The 23164-nt window shown below is 44.8% G+C and overlaps 2 protein-coding genes across 3 annotated transcripts in view; both read right to left on the bottom strand.

Moving 5' to 3' along the window:
• The window catches only part of LOC144679844 (copine-3-like), a 750377-nt gene that overhangs the window by 101683 nt on the left and 625530 nt on the right, over window positions 1–23164 (bottom strand). The window lies entirely within an intron of this gene.
• Window positions 1–23164, bottom strand: part of LOC144679843 (copine-3-like) — a 98197-nt gene that overhangs the window by 33348 nt on the left and 41685 nt on the right. For both annotated transcript variants that reach the window (XM_078540690.1, XM_078540691.1), the window contains exons 4-8: window positions 15078–15152; window positions 14058–14129; window positions 13401–13484; window positions 10514–10603; window positions 659–754 (exon numbers count right to left, since the gene is read on the bottom strand). In XM_078540690.1, the coding sequence (XP_078396816.1) occupies window positions 659–754; window positions 10514–10603; window positions 13401–13484; window positions 14058–14129; window positions 15078–15152 (417 nt within the window). The remainder of the gene's footprint in view (window positions 1–658; window positions 755–10513; window positions 10604–13400; window positions 13485–14057; window positions 14130–15077; window positions 15153–23164) is intronic.

The raw sequence follows: 23164 nt of genomic DNA, 5'->3' as shown, positions 1-23164 counted from the left end.
CAAGTGTTAGCCTCACTCAGGCTTTATTAGCAGTTCCCAAAATCACCATCTAAAGGCAATTTTTTTTTGAATAAACACCGTTCTTGAAGTCAGGAGAAGCAAAAGTGCTTCTCGACTCCACAGGTGTCAGAATTCCTCTCACCAGAGTTCAATATGGAAAGGGGCTCCTGAGGAAGGCACCCTCCCCTTCCTGCCTGAGGCCCGAGCAGGGTGACCTGCTGGACTACACCCCCATGCCCCCCGCAACAACCCATTGAACTACACCTGCCAGCCTCAAAGTTGAAGCTAGATGGACTCCCAGCCAGAATTAGGATAATTGCTTCCTTTGTCATGGCAACAAGGTGGTAGATGGCAAACAGAGAAAATACCACAATCATATTAGAAAGACATGCTGATAGGATCAGATGATGCAAGGTGGGAGGAGGCTCCAGTGGAGCATAATCACCGTCATAGACCTGTTGAGTTGACTGGCCTCTGTACTGTAAATTCTAAGCAATTACATTATACAAAATTAACCATCATATTGAATAGGTAACCAGAGACTTGATTATACATGAATAACCAAATATGAATTGCAAGTATACACACAAAAACCGCAGATCTCAGCATCATACACAATTCGTGACCAACTGAAACCAAAATCAAGGTAAATTCTTACTGCGTTCTGTGATGCTTCTTGAAATTTGGCAACGTTGGTCTCAAATGTTCCTATTAAGTCATGTGATCCATCATTATCATAGTCATAGCATTCCACCTGACAAAGAAGTTGAGATGTTTATTTGTAAAAAGAAAAAAAGAAAAGTTAATGAAGCAAACATTCATTCATCATCCCAACCCTGGTGAACCATACCATTTGTGTAAAATGCAATCCTTAATGACTTTTGAGTCGAAGTGCAAGCCACATACCTCTGAATCTCACCAGACGAAGTTACATACAGCACAACAAATTTATGCATTTGCCATAAAGAAATTAAATGCATCATTTACAATTTATGTAACTGAGTAACTAAAGATACTCTCTCAGAAATTAAAAAGCCACTTTTAATTTGTTTTACACTAACACAAAGAGCGGTGGCCAGAATGCTCCAACTCCTCCCGCTGGCGGGATCTCCCAGCCCCACTGAAGTAAACGGTGGTTTGAATGGCTCGCTGCAATTTCCAGCCCCGGCCCCGCTGCAAACAGGGCTGGAAAATTCCGCCCGGTGACTAATCCACAAGTTTATCCTTTAAGTTATGACACCATTCCAATTGCTCCGAAAGTTTAAGAATTGCACTACAATTCATCCCACATTTGTAGCAATCAGATAGTTTTTGTAAAAGTATATTCATTGCTGGATCTGGTGTTGGGAAATGAGGTGGGCCAAGTGGACTAATTGTCTGTGAGGAAACACTTGGTTAAGAGTGATCATCACACCACAAGGTCATCATCACATCATTAGTAAATCGAGAAAAGCAAGGAATGATATAAGTAGAATGTCTAGAGTGAAACAGGGTTAACTTCTATGAGCGGGATCTCACCAGGGTAAACTGGAATCAAAGACGGTCAGGAAGAACTGTAATAGAACAATGGGTGATCTTTAAGGAAGGAAGCTTTAGGTACAAGCTAGTTACATTCTGGAAAGGGTGATAGGTCAGGAACCAAAAACAAGGCACCAGGCTCCTTGGATGCCGAGGGAAATTGAGATTATGGTGAGGCAATTATGGGAAGGCAATGGCGTAGTGGTATTGTCACTGGACTAGTAATCCAGAGACCCAGGGTAATACTTTGGGGACCAGGGTTCGAATACAACCACGGCAGATGAATTCAATAAAAATCTGGAATTAAAAGTCTAATGATGACCATGAAACCATTGTCGATTCTTGTAAAACCCATCTGGTTCACTAATGCCCTTTAGGGAAGGAAATCCTTACCTGGTCTGGCCTACATGTGACTCTGGACCCACAGCAATGTGGTTGACCCTTAAATGCCCTCTGAAATGGCCTAGCAAGACACTCAGTTGTATCAAACTGTTATAGAGCCTCAAAAAAAGGAATGAAACCGGCAACAGCCTAGGCACCGGAAACAACAACGGCAACCTAAGCCCTGTCGACCTTGCAAACATCTGGAGGCTAGTGCCAAAATTGGGAGAGCTGTCTCACAGACTAGTCAAGCAGCAGTCTGGCATAGTCAGCCTCACAGAATCATACATTACTGATAAGGTCCCAGAAACCACCATCATCATCCCTGGATATGTCCTGTCCCACCAGCAGGACAGACCAAGCAGAGGTGGTGGCACAGTGGGAAGGGAGTTGCCCTGGGAGTCTGCAACATCGACTCCAGACTCCATGAAGTCTCATGGCATCAGGTCAAACCTTCTGCTGATTACCACAGACTGCCCGCCCTCAGCTGATGAATCAGTGCTCCTCCGTGTTGAACACCAATTGGAAGAAGCACTGAGGGTGGCAAAGGCACAGAATGTACTCTGGGTGGAGGACTTCAATGTCCATCACCAAGAGTGGCTCTGTAGTATCACTACTGAGTGAGCTGGCTGAGTCCTAAAGGACATAACTGCTAGACTGGGTCTGCAGCAGGTGGTGAGAACACCAAAAAGAGGGAAAAACATACTTGACCTCATCCTCACTAACCTGCCTGCCGCAGATGCATCTGTCCATGACAGTATCTGTAGGAGTGACCACTGCACAGTCAGTCATTGTAGAGACGAAGTCCAGCCTTCACACTGGAGATACACTTCATCGTGTTGTGTGGCGCTACCACTGTGCTAAATGGGGTAGGTTTCAAACAAATCTAGCAACTCAAGACTGGGGATCCATAAGGCGCTGTGGGCCATCAGCAGCGGCAGAATTGCACTCAAACACAATCTGCAATTCATGGCCCTGCATATCCCCCACTCTACCATTACCATCAAGTCAGGGGATCAACCCTGGTTCAATGAGGATGGCAGGAGGGCATGTCAGGAGCGGCACCAGGCACACCTAAATGTGAGGTGTCAAACTGATGAAGCAATAACACAGCAGTGCTTGCATGCCAAACAGCATAAGCAGCAGTAAGTGATAGACAGAGATAAGCAATCCCACAATCAACAGATCAGATCTAAGTTCTGCAGTCCTACCACATCCAGTCATGAATGGTGGTAGAAAATTAAACAACTCACTGGAGGAGGAGGCTCCACAAATATCTTCATCCTCGATAATGGGGGAGCCCAGCACATCAGTATAAAAGATAAGGCTGAAGAATACAGTCTTCAGCCAGAAGTTCCGAGTGGATGATCCATCTTGACCTCCTCCGGAGATCCCCAGCATCACAGATGCCAGTCTTCAGCCAATTCGATTTGCTCCAGGTGACACTAAGAAACAGCTGAAGACATTGGATAGTGCAAAGGCTATGGGGCCTGAAAATGTCCAGAACTTGCTGCGCCCCTGGCAAGCTCTTCCAGTACAGATACAACACTGGCAACTACCCGGCTATGTGGAAAATTGCCCAGGTATGTCCTGTACACAAATCCAACCCAGCCAATTACCACCCTATCGGCCTACTATCAATCATTAGTAAAGTAATGGAAGGGGTCAAAAAAATGTTTAGCAATAACCTGCTCACTGACGCCCAGTTTGGGTTCTGCCAGGGCCACTCAGCTCCTGACCTCATTACAGCCTTGATTTAAACATGATCAAAAGAGCGGAACTCCCAAGGTGAGGTGAGAGTGACTGCCCTTGACATCAAGGCTGCATTTAACCAAGTGTGGCGTCAAGGAGCCCGAGCAAAACTGGAGTCAATGGGAATCGGGGGAAAACTCTCCGCTGGTTGGAGTCATACCTAGCACAAAGTAAGATGGGCTGTGGTTGTTGGAGGTCAGCCATCTCAGTTCCAGGACATCACTACAGGAGGTCCTCGGTAGTGTCCTCGGCCCAACCATTTTCAGCTGCTTCATCAATGACCTTCCTTCCATCATAAGGTCAGAAGTGGAGATGTTCAGTGATGATTGCAAAGTGACTCCACAGATACTGAAGCAATCCATGTTCAAATGTAGCAAGACCTGGACAATATCCAGGCTTGGGCTGACAAGTGGCAAGTAACATTTGTGTCACACAAGTGCCAGGTAATGACCATCTCCAACAAGAGAGAATCCAATCATCGGCCATTGACATTCAATAGCATTACCATTACTGAATCCACCACTAACAACATCCTGGCGGTTGACATTTACCAGAAACTGAACTGGACTAGCCATGTAAATACTGTGGCTACAAGAGCAGGTCAGAGACTAGGAACCCTATGACGAGTAACTCACCTCCTGACTTGCTAATGTCTGTCCACCATCTACAAGGCACAAGTTAGGAGTGTGATGGAATAGTCCACTTGTCTGGATGTGTGCAGCTCTCACTCAAGCTTGATGCCATCCTGGCTGCTTTGCCCGCTTGATTGGCACATCAGGAATTCACCAAGGCTCCTTCGACACCACCTTCCAAACCCACGACCACTACGATCCAGAAGGACAAGGGCAGCAGATAGATGGGAACACCGCCACCTGGAAGTTCCCCTCCAAGTCACTCATCATCCTGACTTGGAAATATATCGCCGTTCCTTCACTGTCACTCGGTCAAAATTCTGGAACTCCCTTCCTAACAGCACTGTGGGTGTACCTACACCACATGGACTGCAGTGATTCAAGGCGGCAGCTCACCACCAATTAGGAATGGTCAATAAATTCTGGCCTAGCCAGTGATGCCCACATCCCATGAATCAATTGAAAAAATATGGCCCCAAACTTAGTTTATATCATATAACTTATATGCAAGTGAAAAGAAATTACAATTAAATGTACTGCAACATATTTTTTTAAAATGCCTGGCACAGTGAAGCGAAGTTCAAATCACAGAATGAATTGTTACTGAGGTAAGCTAAAACAAAAAAAGGGCCAGATTTTCCCAAAGCGTTTCACGTTGTACTCCATTAGTCAGACTTGTTCATGCATATTTGGGTTTACATGTTTTTTTGACCACACAGCTGCTAGACGTGCAAGCTTATTCCAGTGCAACAAGGCATCTCAGGCCTCAGGGAACAGGATAGTGTATGTACTTAATTCATGAGATTTAAATATTGAGAAATAAGCAAAGGAAGGATGGAGGAGTTGGAGTTTGAATAGATGAATTCAATGTCAAACAGGAAAAGAATGAGCAGAAAGAAGATTAGATTGAGAGAGAATACAAGAGCATGAAAAGAAAGCAAAGAAAAAGAATACAATTACCATATTGTTTAAAAGGCATTTACACTGTCAGTTATTACGCTTAATCTTCTGTGGCAAATTTAATGGGCAATTCATGTGCAAATCAGTGATGTTTGGATTTTGGATGCTGTTTTTGTGAAGCTAATAGTAGACTGTACACATTGACCAGTAATTTGTGGTAATTCACAATTCATGGGTATCACTTCTTCACTCTAAGCTGGCTAAATTGCCACTGTGTAGTAACAGTGTGCATCATTCAAGTGCTGATTTTTTCCCCCCAGCAAAATATGGCCCTTTGTAAAGCACTTAATCAGTAAGGGAATCAAGGGTTATGGGGAAAAGGCAGGAAAGTGGAATTGAGGATTATCAGATCAGCCATGAGACGGAATTTTCTGAGCCTGCTGGTGGCGGGCATGATAGGTAGCGTGCGCAGAAAATATGGTGGGACCTACTTCACAATGGCGTGGCCCACTGGTGGCGGGCTGCGTTTCCTGCCAAGGGTCGGCAGGGAGCTAATTGTAATACATGAGCATATAATTAAAAGGCCATCCCGCCAGGCTCTTGGAACCCCGCCATATCGTCCGTCCATGTCAGTGGGAAGCACGCCGACGTGTCTCACAACAGCACGCAGGCGACGTGCACTTAGCAGGCTTCACTTAGGGGGAACTGAGTTGAGTGAACAGCAGCGTTCTCCACAGCTCGCCTGCTGTTTACAGGCCTCGGGGCACTGGGTGGGGGGGGGGGGGGGGGCGGGGGGGCAAGTACTGCCCTGGCGCTGCATCCCGTGCACAGGCAATCGAAGTGCGGGGCAGGGTAGGCGAGGGAAGTGGCCACGCATTAGGGACACCTGTATAAACTGCCCATGCCTCTGCAACTGAGACAGATCAGGCACAGCCACAGTGATATGATTGGGGTCAGGCTCCTAGCCTGCCCGCCCGCCCACCCATGCAAGCATCACGGAGGCACGAACATGAAGTGAGGACACTCCATAGATCTTCACATGGCCTCTGAGAATGTCTGACTGCTGTCTGGCCGATGGCAGATTTCCATGATCAGGGCTATCTCAGAGACACAGCCATGAAACTTTAGATACATCTGATGCTGTGTCCGCCTTCAGCACCTCAGCCCTTCAGGAGCTGGTGCACAGCATCACTGGTCACAGATGCTGATGTTATAGGGGTCAGCCCTGCCTTAAAAGATGCTGAGAGCACCAGAATATGAGAGAACTCTGTGGCACCTGCCCACTATGTTCTGGCAGCAACAACCAGCACTGCCAAGGTGCAGGCATCAGTAATGTTTCCAGGGAGTGTGAGGCTGGACCATCACTGTGGTCTGAAGGCTGCACAGGGCACAGGGAAGAGGCCCTGGACTGAGACATCTGCCTTTTATCTTGTGCGGAAAGGTTGCACATCTGAGTGACAAGAACACTACTCATCAGAACAAGGAGCCACAGGCAGGGAGACATTCTTGGGAGTTTATTGGCAATGGTGAACATTATGTACAAGTGATTAACAATCATGCCCAGGATGTGCAACTAATTCTCCTCAACTGTCCTAACCCTGCCGCTACGTCTTAGTGCTCCCCGGACATCCACAGCTGAGGTGGAGGCAGCCTGTTGACCGTGAAGCGCTGTCTATGATGACTTTGGCGGGCGTCCTCTGGAGGGCCAAGACTTGGAGGGTCCCGGCCTGCTTTCGGGGTCCTGCTGTGTGGCAGTGGCACCTCCTTGGCCTGTGAAGCTGGATCTGCAGAGGTCACAGGAAGAGAGTGGCCAGATGGGCCGGTCACTCCCAGGGTCATCTGGGTGTATGGCCCCAGAGCATGCACCTGCTGATCCCCTTCCCTTTGAGTGCCCGAGGGTCCCTGGCTGACTCCGTGAACTGAAGGGGTAGCTGGAGTGAGATCGAGCTGCCCAGCACCCCTCTCGCGTACACACTGTTGGAGGCCAACTATGGCATCAGCCATGGAGTTAAGCCCGCAGAGCAGTGCAGGAATGACATCCTGGATCAAGATCTCCATGGCGGCCGCCATCCTGCCAGTGCTGGCCTCAGTCCGTTGCAATGCTGGCGCTATCACCTCAGCCTGAAGACGGATGGGCTCCTCTATCATGCCTTGCAATCTGAGGAGTGCAGTGGACATCCCTTCAGTGATAGACTGTCCACCAATATTCATTATAAGCCTACCGACTTCCACAGCTAGTTTGACTACAGCTCCTCACACCCCACTTCCTGTAAGGACTCCATCCCATTCTCTCAGTTCCTTCGCCTCCGTCACATCTGTTCTGATGATGCCACTTTCAAAAACAGTTCCTCTGACATGTCTTCTTTCTTCCTTAATCGAGGTTTTCCACCCACGGTGGTTGACAGGGCCCTAAACTGTGTCCGGCCTATCTCCCGCGCATCCGCCCTCACACCTTCCTCTTCCTCCCAGAACCATGATAGGGTCCCCCTTGTCCTCACTTATCACCCCACCAGCCTCCGCTTTCAAAGGATCATCCTCTGCCATTTCCGCCAACTCCAGCATGATGCCACCACCAAACACATCTTCCCTTCACCCCCCTGGCGGCATTCCGCAGGGATCGTTCCCTCTGGGACACCCTGGTCCACTCCTCCATCACCCTCTACACCTCAACCCACTCTCACGGCACTTTCCCGTGCTACCGCAGAAGGTGTAACACCTGCCCCTTTACTTCCCCCCTCTTTACCATCCAAGGGCCCAAACACTCCTTTCAAGTGAAGCAGTATTTCGCTTGCACTTCCCTCAATTTAGTAAATTGCATTCGCTGCTCCCAATGCGGTTTCCTCTACGTTGGAGAGACCAAACGCAGACTGGGTGACCGCTTTGCGGAACACCTTCGGTCTGTCCGCAAACATGACCCAGACCTCCGTCGCTTGCCATTTCAACACATCACCCTGCTTTCATGCCCACATGTCCGTCCTCGGCCTGCTGCAATGTTCCAGTGAAGCTCAATGCAAACTGGAGGAACAGCACCTCATCTTCCGACTAGGCACTTTACAGCCTTCTGGATTGAATATTGAGTTCAACAACTTTAGATCATGAACTCTCTCCTCCATCCCCAGCCCCTTTCCGATCCCCCTTTTTCCAATAATTTATATATATTTTTCTTATCCCACCTATTTCCATTATTTTTAAATGTATTTCCATCCATTGTTTTATCTCTACCTTTTAGCCTATTTCGATCCCTTCCCCCCCACCCCACCAGGGCTATCTGTACCTTGCTCGTCCTGCTTTCTACCCTTAATATCACCATTAGCACATTTCTTAGCTAATATCATCACCGTCTACACCTCTTTGTCCTTTTGTCTTTGACATCTTTTGACAATCTCTACCTATCACTGGCCCTCTATCCAGCTCTACCTGTCCCAGCCCCACTTAAACCAGCTGAATTTTTCCAGGTATTTTTGTTTTTGTTTTGGACATCCCTTCCTGTTATTCCCTAGCCTTTGCAGCTCCAACAACTGTGCCATGGCTGAGTCCAGGGGCTTGTCATCTGACTCAGACTCAGCAACGTTCTGGCTTCCAGTAGTCCTCCAAGTGCCAGGGACGTAGGAAGTCCCTGCCTCTGCATGCTGTGAATCAGTGCGATGTGCTCACCAGATTGTAATCCCGAGGTTACTCTAAAGCTACGTCCCACCGAGGTGTGTGTGTCTGCGCTGGTGCAGGCTGTGGGTGAGTGCTGTGACAGAACTTCAGGGAGAGTGCCTTCAGATTCCTCTGCAGAGGTTTCTTCGCAACTTGCTTGGAGGCTCTGGGTCGTGGACTCCATCGGCTATTTCCCAGATGTGCCTGCGAAAGCAAGTGGAAATAATTAGTGCATGGCTGTGGGCTGTGCAAGAGGGCACATCACTCATAGCATGCTAGATCCTCACTTGGTAGAGCAGCGCTGACCTCACCATCAGTACAGGACCGGTCCCAATCATTGCCAGCAAGCTGGTTGGCTTGTTTTCAAATTCTGTCAGAACTGAATTCCAGCATTCCTCCACCTGTCTGTGACCTTTCCCTCCTGCCGTAAGCCTGTTTGTCCTGCATGGATAGAGATGGGGAGAGTGTATCAGGACGCCTGCCGGGCTAGATGATAAGTATGCCTGACCTGTGTGGGCAGTGAGTGGTCCCATGGATGGGAGGAGGACAATGATAGTGTGTGTGAATGATGATGTCCCTTGCACTGGCAGTGAGTGAGGGCCCTGTGGATGTGTGATGAGTTTGTGAATGTGTGAGTTGGGAGTGATGAAAAGAGTGACTTACCTTGGCGGAACAGAGATGATCATTCATCCTTTTGCAGCGCTGGGTGGCTGTCCTCCTCTGCAGGGCATTCGCACTGACCACCACCTCCCAAGCCGGGTTGGTGACATTGCTCCCTGTCCTGCGGCCAGAGCGGGGTGGGGGTGGGGGGGGGGGGGGGGGGATGTACAGCACACCTTGTCAAGCCTCCACGGTATCCTGCAGTCACTTGAGGGGCCTGTCGTTGAAGCGGGGGGGTGGTGGCGGGGGGCTGCAGACATTTTTCCTTTGCTGGCCATGTCTCCGGGCAGAGGTGGTGAGCTGGTGGCAATGAGTGCTTTGCTGGCGGCTGCCTTTTAGCGATGGCGGCCGGCGTGTTGCAACTGCGGGGTGATGGCAAGCAGGTGAATGAGAGAAACGGCGTGTTTCGCGGGAGTGAATATATAATGAGGCGGGTTCAGGAAGATACAGCATGAAGACCTGCCATTTTCATCTGGAAGGTAAAACTCCATTTTACCTGCCTGCTACTACAATTCTGGGAAAATTCAGCCCATGATCTCATTGTATGATGGAGCAGACTCGATGGGCCGAATGGCCTACTTCTGCTTCTACATCTTATGGTCTTATAGTTAAATATACATTTTAGAAGGATCAGCTTTTAGAAAGCTCAAACCATGTCTCAAATATTAGTATGTACACTTTTCCAGGATTGAAACGTAAATTTCTTTTAAAAAAGCTCTATTTTCGATACAAAATTCACAATACTGTCCCACCCACGCAACCACAGAACATAGGAGTCACAAACCCTTTTCATCCCATGTACACAGTTAAGCAATAACATGCCAACCAATGGCTAGCTAGAAAAACAGATGCCTTTCCCACAGAAGGATCAAATTTCATGTCAAGCTGAAAGCAATAAAAACCTGCTCTGTAACTACAGAATCATGTCAGTAAACCTAAGTAAATATTTTCTCATATTTTCAATTAATGAGAACTGACCTTTTGAACATATGTAGTATAACTTTCTTTATTTAAGCAAAAATGAATACCTTGACTGGCTTCTGCAAGTCACCATTACAGAGGGAATGCAAAGGGATTTTAAATGCTTTCCAACTGGGATTCAAGTTGTTTTTAATAACCTGAAAAGAAATAGAGAGGAAATTGAAAGAACAAAATTTTAAAAAGATTTAATTCACAACAATTGAGTATACAGCCTATTCAAATCATTTCCTCCTCCCACTATGTGTTTGAGATTATAATTAATCTTTATTTATCTCAATATTTTATGCCCATTATCTGGAACAACAGATGTTTGTGGTTTTCCTTCAATAAAAAGAATTATCACTTGGGTATGTAGCTCCAAACTCTTCCCTTGGGCATATAGCATAATGTTAGTGTGGCGCAGGCTCTCTTTTCTTATGTTTACTTTCCAAATTATGAGAAATATTATAGCGTTTTTCAATAATCAATCACCCATCTCCAATATTATTTTAGTAAAATAGCAGAAGTAAAATCTGTTCTTTCAAATGTTTTCATTTGGATAGATAACCCTAGGCTCCTTTCCTCTTAGTACCAATTGACAAACTGCCTCTTTAAACCCCTCCAACTCTATCATCATGCAAGAGTACATGGAACTCTTTGTCACCAACTTAGAGACCATGGGCATTGTTGCCTCTGTTGTTTCTTCCCCTTTGCCAAGTTCACCCTCTTCTCACCTACCCCACACTAGACTGGAACACAACCTCTCTCAATCTTGTTTCTACTGTCCAGAAACATTTCTCATCCACAAGACCCATCTCCAGCTCCCTCAATTTCACTCCCCCTAAAGCCCAAATCAGCCAATCTCTGTTCTTGGTTAGCATCTTAACCTATTTAGGCACTGTTCCTTCCTAAACTACTGTCATCATCTCCTCCTCAAAAGTCTAAACTTGACCCATTTGCCTTTCAGAACTACTATCCAATCTTTAACCTCCTTTTCCTTTCCAGGGTCCTTGAATGTGTTGTCACCTCGCACACATGCCCAACCCTTCCACAATCCTACTTGAAATCCTCAGATCAGATTTAGGACCCTCCCAAAGCACCAAAATATTCTCTGGAACCATATCTGCAGTGCATTGACACTTCATCCTTTTTGCAGTGATCCATACAGCTGATTGAACAATTCTCATGCAACACCTCTCCCCCACCATCAAGCTCCATGAGATTTACCTTGCTTGATTCCACTCTCAACTATTCACTAGTAAGCAAGGAATCTCTGTTAATGGCTTGGCCTTCCCACACCATTACTTCTGGAGTCCACCAAGGCTTCATCCTTGGCCTCCCCTCTTTCCCCTTTACAAATTGCGCCCTGGTGACATTATCTGAAGCCATGAAGTCAACACCATCAGATTTAACTCTCCCAACTTCTCGGCTCCTCCATTGCCCCATGGTGTCAAATTGCTTGTCTAACACCTAGGGCGGGATCTTCCGGCCCTGCCTGCCTCCGGGATCGTCCAGTCCCGCCGAAAGTCAATGGACTTTTGGCTGGCCCACCGCATTCCCCACGGCGGGTCCCGCCACAGTGGAGCCAGAAAATCCCAGCCCTAGTCTCGGGTAAGCCAACTCTTCCTCCAGTTGGAGTGTTAAAAGTCTGAAGCCACAGTCTTCAAAATACAAATCTTTCCACAAACTCTTATTTCCTTTCCTGTCACTGTCTCAGGTTAACCACCTATCCTTCAACCTCAAATTCAGCAAATCCAAACCCTGTTGTCTCCATCTTATCCCACATTAAATCATACCCATCCACACTAATCATCCACATTGAGGCCATCAGGAGCCAATGCCTACAACTTAAAACTCCCATCCTTGTATTCATACTTTTTCATGGCCTGTCCTTCCCTACTTCTAACTTTCTCCAGCCCTACAAACCCTCCAATGCACTGTTTCTTTAACTCTGACCTCTAATATCCCACGGTTGGTAGCCACACCTTCAATTGTTCAGTGGTTTCAGGAGGGAATTCCTATGCCTTTCTGTCCCACTCTATTTAAGGCACCATGTAAATCACAAGAGTTTGGTCACCGTCCAATTTCTCTCTTTTGGCTTAGAGTCATTTTCCTCAGGCCTCTTTGAAGCACCTTTCTCTTTATTAAAGGCACTACCACTATAATTAACCTCAGAACATAAAGAGCCAACCATTTGATGATCTATGAGAGCTACTCATCTAGTTCCATTTAGCTGACTTTTCCACATAGCCTTGCAAAAGTTCTCTCTTCAGGTGCTTATCAAATTCTCTTTTGAAAGCCATAGTAGAATCTGCCTTCTCCACAATCTAAGGCAGTGCATTCCAGATCCTAACCACTCACTGCGTAAAACATGTTTTTCCTCATGTTGTCTCTAGTTCTTTTGCCAATTCCCTTAAAGCTATGTCCTCTGGTTCTTGACCCTTCCACCAATGGGAACAGTTTCTCTCTAGACCCCTCATGGTTTTGAACATCTTTATCAAATCTCTTCCCTGCTTCAAGGAGAGCAACCTCAGCTTCTCCAATCTATCCACGTGACTGAAGTTTCTCATTTTTGGAACCATTCTCCTACATATTTTCTGCATCCTCTCCAATGTCTTCACATCCCTCCTAAAGTGTGGAGTCCAGAATTGGACACAATACTCCAGTTGAGGCTGAACTGGCATTTTAAAAAGGTTCATCATAACTTCCTTGGGTTTTTGTACTCAATGCCTCTATTTATAAAGCCCAGGATCCCATATGCTTTATTAAATACTTTTTCAACTTAATCTTGACATTTTCACCAATAACATAAGTTGTAAAAGTGCCACTATTTTTGAAAGCCCCAAGTAAATCATTAGAAGCTGTATGTAAGAAAGGCTAAAGTAAAATGATCAGTGTGTTAATATTTGATGAAAACAAATTGCTAGCAGTTATCTCTTAGGACTGATATCTTACCTCTGTTCTGTGTGCCAATTGCCACTTTCCATCCTCTGTCTGTTTGTGGAACTCTAAATAAGGATCTGATTTTCCAAAGAGATCCTGAACATCACCATCAGGAGTAATAAAAAGTAGAACAATTATTCATTAGATATATTTGCAATATATCGTCAACCAGCAACTTTATTTATTATTGATGTGTTACACTGAAAATAATAAAGCACCAAAGTGTAGGGCCACAAAATTGTGGGAAGTTGGACTTTAGTGTAGCGGTTATGATCCTATATTAATAATCCAGATGCTAATAATCCAGAGAGTGGAAATTCAAATCTGCCAGTTTGAGAATTTTAGTTTTTTTTTGATATTAAGAATTAGAAAGCGGATATCAGTAAAAAGGGAAGCAGAGCTGTTGGATTATCTTAGAAAAACATTTGATGTTCGAGGGAAGAAACCCACCAACCTTATCCAGTCTGGTTTATAATGTGACTCCAGTGCCACATCAACATGGTTTAATCTTAACTGTACATGTACCATTCAATTATATCAAATTGCAACAACATTACTGCACAGTTCAAGAAAGCCCACCATTACCGTCTCAGGGCAAATAGAAGTACGCAGCGGTAGAACAAATGAGTTTATAAAAAAAGCTTTGAATTTTTGGAAGAAGTTTAATACCTTATTATCCAGATTCCGTGCTTGAACTTGAAGGTTTACCATTCTGTTATCTTTCACTTCTTCTGCCAAAATCTAAGAGCCAAGCATGTTTTTATTTTAAAACACAGTCAGTTAATCCTATAAGACATACTTCCATAGTCTACTAGTTATGGAAACTTGCCTATGATGTTTGAAAGATTTACATTTTGCATATGGTTATCATAATTTCAATAATTCTATCTTGCAGGATTGAAACGCCAAAGTAATTTTGAGTGGTCTATTTACTTCCTTCACAAGATTGTAAGACCTACAAGATTTTAATTAAATTCCATTTGATTCATACTGTCATATTTATTGCTAATTCAAGTAAAAATAAGATGCCACAATGCCATATGAATAACCTTTTTAGGCCACTCATCTTAAAAACTACAAAATTTAACCTATGACACACGGCAGATTGGGCAAGTTCAGTTTCTGCCACCATACCTTAGCACATGGAGGCCAGTTAATTCAGTTGGCTAGATGGCTAGCGTGTGTGTTAAACAAATAACACCAACACTATGGGATTCGATCCCCATTCCACCTGTGGCAGATCCAGAAAATAAAATCACAGCACTTGGCATTTATTTGCCAAACCACGGCTAAGGGCCTGCCTTCAGGGGGAAAACTGAAGATGATCTTAGAGCTTAATGTTAAAATTATAATCACCCTCAGGTGGTTTACTTCTGACAAAGGTTCTAATTTTCAAGTTTGCATTAAGGATTTTAAACCCTAATAGAAAAACAACAGTGCTTTTGCCATAAGCAGTTCACAGCTAACAGTTTTATATACTCATGTTACCAATTTAAAAGCTTAATGTATCTGAACCTTTAGGCAAACACACTTACTGAAAATATTGTTTTGAGCCACTAAAATTACTTCTAATCCTCCAAGTAGCGTCATAATCAAAAAAATACCACATTACCAAGCTTAAACATTTCAAAGTACTAATCTATATCCAACGTGAGCATACAGAACGTCAAAAACAGTGAAGGTCTTTACCGAGATTATTCCTTTTCCTGCAAGCTTTTCATTTTTCAGCATGAGAGGCCTCATCAGTTTCTTGCATGAGACGATCTGTCAAAACAATTGAATCATGATCAGCTTGATATCACAGAATCACACAGTGCAGAAGAGGCCCTTCGGCCCATCGAGACTGCACCGACAGGTGAGGAACACCTGACCTGCCTACCTACCTAATCCCATTTACCAGCACTTGGCCCATAGCCTTGAATGTTATGACATGCCAAGTGCTCACCCAGGTGATTTTTAAAGGATGCGAGGCAACCCGCCCCCACCACCCTCCCAGGTAGTGCATTCCAGACCGTCATATCCTCTGGGTAAAAAAGTTTTTCCCTCACATCCCCCCCTAAACCTCCTAGGATATGTTGGGAATGCAACCAATTTCTGCACTGACCAGGAAGGTTTCACAATAGCAACTAGAAAGTTAAAATGAAACGAAACTGCCTGGTCCATTGTGATACCAAAGGAAAGACAGGCAGCACGACACATCAGTAATGTATTCCACATCAGTTCACATCAAAGATTTTCCCATCATTATATAGATCGGCTATTCCAACAGGGAAAATCAAGAACTTCTCTTTCGGAAGGGGCCAAATAAAAATTTAAGGGTCAGCAGACGAGACGTGGTGAATCATACAATTCTGCCAAGTATCTAAAGTACAGCCTCAGTGAAGAAGGCTGGCATGCTAATTCATCACACCTCCACTGAAAGTTTCTGGCTGGGATTTTCCATGGCCGCTGGCATCGGGTGTGTTCGATGGCGTGAGCAGACAATATGGCGCGATCGGTTTCACGCCAGCGTGAAACCAGTTTGCGAATGTCCAATCGCCGATGGCGGGCCGCGTTTCCTGCCATCAGAACCTCATCGCAATGCGTCTGCATGTCATTATTAGGCAAGCATGCTGGATTGTCTTCCCACGACAGCAGGAAAACATACCAACATGTTTCATAACAGCATATATAAAGGAATGCATGCGGCGGGCTGCACTTCGCTTAGGACTTCAAGGTTTGTTTGCCTACCTTGCTTCGTTCAGCACTCAGTCATCAGCGCCAGGCTTCACAGACAGCACCACATCACTTTTAGGGGGGCTCATGGGCAGGCCTCTACCCACCAGATCAGCCAAAAGTGGGTGGTTTTTCACTGGCTGCAGGTCTAGTGCTTGCTTGGGAAAGGGGGAGAAGTGACCTCCGGCAAGGGAAGAGGCTGCAGGGCGAGGGCTGTACTGGGGAAGGAGGGGCATCCTAAGGTGTGTGGGAGCACATGTTGATCTGTGCAAGTGGCCTCACGATGGTGAGGGCTGAGGAGGCAGTCTTCAGAGCAGATGAGGCCAGATGGGCATGTGAGGGTGTGTGAGAGAATGGGTGATGATGTCCCTTGAGCTGGCAGTGAGTGAGATGCCAGTGAATGTGTGATGGAATTGAGTGTGAGAGTTTAGAGTGATGCCTTACCCTAGCGACACAGATGAGATCATTCACCCTCTATCTGCATTGGATGGCCAGCCTCTTCCGTGCAACATTGGCACTGATCACCACTGCCACCGCCTACCAAGCTGGAGTGGTAATGTTGGGCCCTTTCTGCGGCCAGAGCAGGAGTAGAGAACATCACAACGGGCCTCCACAGCGTCCAAAAGGCATTTGAGGGCTGCAGTCTTCTTGCCTTTCGGGGCCACGTCGTCTTTGCTGCAGTCCTGGGCTGGAAGCACTGAGCGCGGCTGTAGTTTAAATGTGGTGCCTGGCATGAGGAAGCGGCGAGGTGATAGCAAAGCAGGTGAATTGGAGCCCGCCTGCCATTAAAACAGTGTCTCCCCCAGGAATGCATAATTAACGCGGCGGGTTTGGGACGATATGGCGTGAAAAGCCACCATTGGGGTTAGCGGGTAAAGCGTTGTTTTTCCCGCCAGCTACCACACTTAAGTGTAAATCTGGACAATTCTGCCCTCTGTCAAGTGTCATAATGTCACAAAAACTGTGATTGGAATCCTTCCATCTGCAAGAAATGACTTTATTGAGATAAGATGAGATCATCTGCTGCACTTGTTTTGATGGCTGAACAAGCTGATTCTAGAAAGGCAAAGTCTGCCACAAGTGCCACACATGAAGTTGGCCCTCGCCAGTGGTATGGGGTGATCTCTGATGATGTTTTGTTTGCAGGGCTGGTATCTGCTTTGGAGCTTCTGAAGTCAAATGTCATGATGATGGCGAATTCTTGCTTACAAATAGTGTCGCCATTTGCATTGATCATTAGCTAGTGTTTCCCCACTTGTCACCACCCCCCACACACTCCACCAGGATGCAAATGAGTGCTACTTTGTTCTAGTGGCGTAATTGGTTAGCACGGCGTACATTGACAGGATTGATGTGTGTGCATTGCCGAGGCTGAGAGTTCAAGTCAAACCTAGAGGAACTTCTGTTGAGCAGCTCGTTGCGAAAAGAATGAACTTCTGACTGGTTGTGGAATGGGACATGGTGCAATCCTGAGCAATAAAATAGTTTAACTGCAACAGACCAATTTCTGTAAATTAAATGTCTCAAGTATCAAATAAATGCTGCAAAACTCAGCAGATGAAGCAACTTCTGTGGAGAGAGAAACGAAGGCGATGATCCTTCTGATAATCGCTGATCCTGCACTGTGTTTCACCTTGACATTGACTCTTTAGCTCGTTTCATGTTGTTCAGTTTGTTGTCAATTTCTTGGATCGACAAAGTCATAGCGATGATTACTATAATCTAAATCATCAGATATCAATAATACAAGATCTTACGAGTAGGTTAAACATTTAGGTTAGAGATTAAAGTCCATGGTTAAATTCAATCTTATAAAACAGTTAACTTGTACCCGAGCTCAACTCAACTTATTTATTGCCCCTCAAAATGCATCAATATATGAAGTAGACAATGGAATTCTTGAAGTACGTTAGGCGGTGTGAGCAGGAGGGGAGGTCATCACGTAGTTACCCGACTAGCAGTCTCCAGGTTAATTTAACCTGTGACTTTCTCTACAGAATACACATATTTGTAGAGAAATTGAAAAATGCATGGATTCTCTTTCAGGCGGTGGCCCTTCTGGTCACAAATGTTTGTATATTCTACAATGAAAAATAATGTAACACTGGCAATTTACAGTCCGAATCTCTTTTAATCGAAAATGCAGCACACATTTCTGCTCGAGCTCTAACGGGTTAACTTTGATATAAAGAAGACGCACATATATCATGATGTTTTGCAAACTATACAACTATGTTTCATAACCAATAATTTCAATCGACGGTGCTCACCGCATAGATTTGTATCAGAGCGTGTAACAGTGATCTGTTTATTTCCAACTTTTATTATGGACATTGTTCCAATGTTGCACATTCTGGTTTCAGAACACGATGGAAATGGCAGCCTAAGGGTCAGGTAATGTGCTGCCAAACTGACTGAATCAGGAGGATTTATATCTACGAACAACAGGAACACGTATTTTCACCTCGTTCAAATACACGCGGCTATCATTTTATATGTATGTTCTGATAGAATTCAATATCTAGAATCATTTTGCCCAGTGACAAAAACTCAAGAAAACAAAGCTCCAACTGGATCAGGGAGGTCTGTTTCTGTGGTTTTGCTGTTACTTCGCTTACAAGTGGTTTGCTTGGGGTGATTTCAGCCGGTTTGTGCCTCTCGTCATTAATAAAAATAAAATCCACGGAAAGGACCTCTGTCTCCAGTTTGTCTACTCACCCCCGAGCCAAATGTGCCTCTTTAAACTCACATGCCAATGTGCTTTGCGTGCCGCTAACAACTAGTTTAAACTTTCCCATCCCCCACCCAAGGCAAAAGGGTTGGGCCTGTTAATCATCGACTACATGCAAGTCCTGAGCAAAGAAAAGTTATCTTGTTAACAAAAATCCATGGCATTTCCAACAGTCCAGCACACTCATCATCTTGGGGCCTCGCGCTACAACACGGTGTGTTTCATTGCAAATCCACCCGCTTGTCACGATTGATGTCGAGGGCTTTCAATATTCCTTTTGACAGCATCCTTGAATCAGAGTTTTAGGTGCCCTGCTGGTTTCTTGGCACAGGCTACTTCCTCATAGCATTGTCATGAAGGTATAATAATTTTCATAATATTTCTCTGGTTTATTGTAAAGTAGGTTAATGGGGGTAATTAGTTTTGTCTGTGAGAGATTTAATTGCATTTGAAGCCAAGTAGGCTGCAAGCTTTAACTCAAAAGAAGAGAGGTGCTTGATATGCTAATGAGTAAACATGGATGCTGGCTTAGCATATAAGGGTGAAGGGAATTTGCATTTTTAGATAGATGAAGGGAGATTTGGATTTCAATGGGATCTTAGTCTGTTTACAAATAGCCAAGGCTAAGGAACGTGTTTATTTTTCCTAAGGGTTACTGACAATAAATAGTGACAACGTGAAAGTTTTTATGATGAGGTAGATACAATTTCAAAGAATTATGAAATAGAATTTACATATTAAGAGAGAAATATCTCTAAAAAGGAGAGTGAGGCTGTGTGTCAGGAGAAGGCCCTATGAGATCTAACAAAAGTATATGAAGTAGCTTAATGAAGCCTCCGGCATTTATGCACAAGACTGCTGTCTACCGAAACTGAAGCTGGAGAAAAATTACTTGAAATTTCACTGTCCAGGATATTGTGTTAATTTGCTGGACCTGCTTAAAATCTAAAATCTGTTTTTGGACTGTTGCCTTAATGGGGTGTAATTGGGAGTTAGGTTAGTTAGGAACTTTAGGAGTTATTATAATAGTAATTTGTAGACCTACACATGTGCTTGAAATATTTTTTGTTAATAAATATTTTAATTTAGTTTTTTTTTAATTCTCAAAGTCATTGTGAACTTAGTACTTTTGAATTCAGTGCACACATCTCAAAATAAACACAAACTGCAAAACTATTATGATAGCATGATCAAGTTTCCCTTGTGGATTTGATGGCTCACATCCTTTTTTTATTCATTCACAGAATGTGGGCTTCACTAGCTGGGCCAGCATTTATTGCCCATCCCAAGTTACCCTTGAGAAGGTGCTGGTGAGCTGCCTTCCTGAACCGCTGTAGTCCAAATGGTGTAGGTACACCCACAGTGCTATTAGGAAGGAAGTCCCAGGATTTTGACCCAACAACAGTGAAGGAACAGCGATATATCTCCAAGTCAGGATGATTTGGAAGGGAACTTCTAGGTGGTGGTGTTCCCATGTGTCTGCTGTGCTTATGCTTCTAGATGGAAGTGGCCTCAGGCTTGGAAAACGGTGTCTAAGGAGCTTTGGTGAATTACTGGAGTGCATCTTGTAGATAGCACACACTGCTGCTACTGTGTGTTGGTGGTGGAGGGAGTAAATGTTTGTGGATGTGGTACTAAACAAGTAGGCTTTGTCCTGGCTGTTGAGAGTTGTGGGAGCTGCACCATCACACTCCTGACATGTGTCTTTTGGAGGGACAGGAGTGGGTTAATTATCGCATAATTCCTAGTCCCTGACTGGCGCCCGTAGACGTGCGCACACGTGGCGAGTCACATGCACACACGAATGTTACTTGCCACTTGTCAGCCCAATCCTGGATATTGTCCAGGTCTTGCTGCATTTGGACATGGATGCTTCAGTATCTGAGGAGTCGCGAATGGTGCTGAACATCATGCAATCATCCGCGAACATCCCCACTTCTGACATTATGATGGAAGGAAGGTCATTGATGAAGCAGCTGAAGATGGTTGCACCGAGGACACTACCCTGCAGTGATGTGCTGCAGCTGAGATGACTGACCTCCAACAACCACAACCATCTTCCTTTGTACCAGGTATGACTCCAGCCAGTGGAGAGTTTTCCCCGGACCCCCCCCGATTCCCATTGACTCCAGTTTTGCTAGGGCTCCTTGATTCCACACTCGGTCAAATGCGGCCTTGTTGTCAAGGGCAGTCAGTCTCACCTCACCTTGGGAGTTCAGCTCTTTTATCCAGGTTTGAACCAAGGCTGTAACAAAGTGAGGAGCTGAGTGGCCCAGGTGAAACCCAAACTGTATGTCAGTGAATAAGTTATTGCTAAGCAAGTGCCGCTTGATAGCGCTGTTGATGACCCCTTCCATTACTTTACTGATGATCGAGAGTAGACTGATGGCGCGGTAATTGACCGGGTTGGATGTGTCCTGCTTCTCGTGTACAGGACATAGCTGGGCAATTTTCCAAATAGACAGGTAGATGCCAGTGTTGTCGCTGTACTAGAACTGCTGCGTCATAAAAAGCATACCCTTGGAGATGCAGCCATCTTCCATCCTGAGTATATCCCCTGGCCAGCAAAGCCTTCTTTTCTTCATTAGCACAAGCATGTTTGCCCTGGAATGGACTGCTTCACTGGTGACTTTGCCTTTCTGTATGATGCTAAGGATGGAAGATATTGAGCCTATTTTCTTGATAGGTGTCGTTGTCCAGGCTTTGTTGCCATACAGCAACATGCTGAGGGTACAGGCCTTGTAAGTAAGCATCTTGGTTCTGCATATCGGTGGGAGGTGCACAAAAACTAGATCTAAATGGTTAATCAGAGAGCTGAACATTGGAAAAATAAAGACAGCTGTAATGTAAAAACTGGAAGGATATTTAGAAACTAATTTGCACTAGGCATACAAATATCAACAGCACTGAGGTTTGTAGTAATAATCAATATTGCTAAGGGACAATGAAGTTTGAAGCCATTAGATCCTCTAATGTACAAATTAGCATGTTATTGGATGCATGAGCCAAGCAATGCACCATTTTCTTATTGCAGTTGTTTTTAAATTTGTCCATGGATTTCAGTGAAACTGAAAGACATGAAATAGTCCATGTACTTTATCATTTTGCATCCCTAATTGAAACTCATGAAAGGCAGCATGAAACACTACAGGAATTCACCAAGGCTCCTTTGACACCACCTTCCAAACCCACGACCTCTACCATCTAAAAGGACAAGTGCAGCAGATGGAAACACCACCACCTAGAAGTTCCCCTCTAAGTCACTCACCATCCTGACTTGGGAATATATCGCCGTTCTTTCACTGCCACTGGGTCAAAATCCTGGAACTCCCTTCCTAAGAGCACTGTGGGTATACCTACAGCACATGCACTGCAGTGGTTCAAGGCTGCAGCTCACCACCACCTTCTCAAGGGCAACTAGGGATGGGCAATAAATGCTGACCCAGCCAGCAAAGCCCACATCCCATGAATGAATAAAAAGAGAAAAAAAATTAGGTGAAGGGAAAACATGAACACATAGATCAGTTGACTCAAAATGAAGTTATCCTAAGGTCAAAATTCTCTAAATATCAAACCACATTTTCACAATTTGTTCCCTCAGTTTAATTCACCGTGTTGATTAAATTTGCAACCAAAATCAGCATAGGGTTTAAGGAACATTTGAAAGGAAAATGTATATAAAAAACTGTTCAGAGTCAGTTGACAGAAACATTAATACCTTTAGGCTCATGTGCGTTTTCATGTATGCAACAGTGGAAGTCTCATTTATTGCCTGTGCTACCTGTTGTAACATGCCTTTAAAGTGATTGCATACCGCTATCCCATTTAGAAGGTACCACTTCCACATACCATGTTGTTGTGTAATAATGATATAAAAGGCACCAATTGCTCATAAGGGATTGTGCAAACATTTTGTGGGTTCATTTATTAATTCTAGGCACATGTCAACATATATACATGGACAGAAAGCTTGAACTCATCAGCAGCAGAGCTGTGTGGCTGTTTTCAGTTCCAGGCCAAAGTGAAACCGAGGTTGGCTCACATGACACACTTCTCTTAAAGTGATGGCATGCTGCTACCCTTTAAAGACATATTACAACACTATCCACCGTATTTCAGTAATGCCTTGCACTGAAAAGGTTATATTGTACTCTATCAATAGATGATATTTGATCTTCTTCAGGAAAACAGACCATGAAATAAGAGAAACTTCAAAGGAGAATTCAAAAGTCCAAAATGTCAAAGATCAACAGATGTAAATTTCTAGAGCTAAACAATACCCAAACGTCAGTTAATCAGGACAGACTGGCATTTGGGACCTACCCGATCT

The sequence above is a fragment of the Cetorhinus maximus genome, chromosome 4 (genome assembly GCF_964194155.1).
Source record: "Cetorhinus maximus chromosome 4, sCetMax3.hap1.1, whole genome shotgun sequence".
In the NCBI taxonomy this organism is placed as follows: domain Eukaryota; kingdom Metazoa; phylum Chordata; class Chondrichthyes; order Lamniformes; family Cetorhinidae; genus Cetorhinus; species Cetorhinus maximus.
The sequence above is the reverse complement of the archived record's forward strand: the minus strand, read 5'-3'. Positions and strand labels throughout refer to the sequence as shown.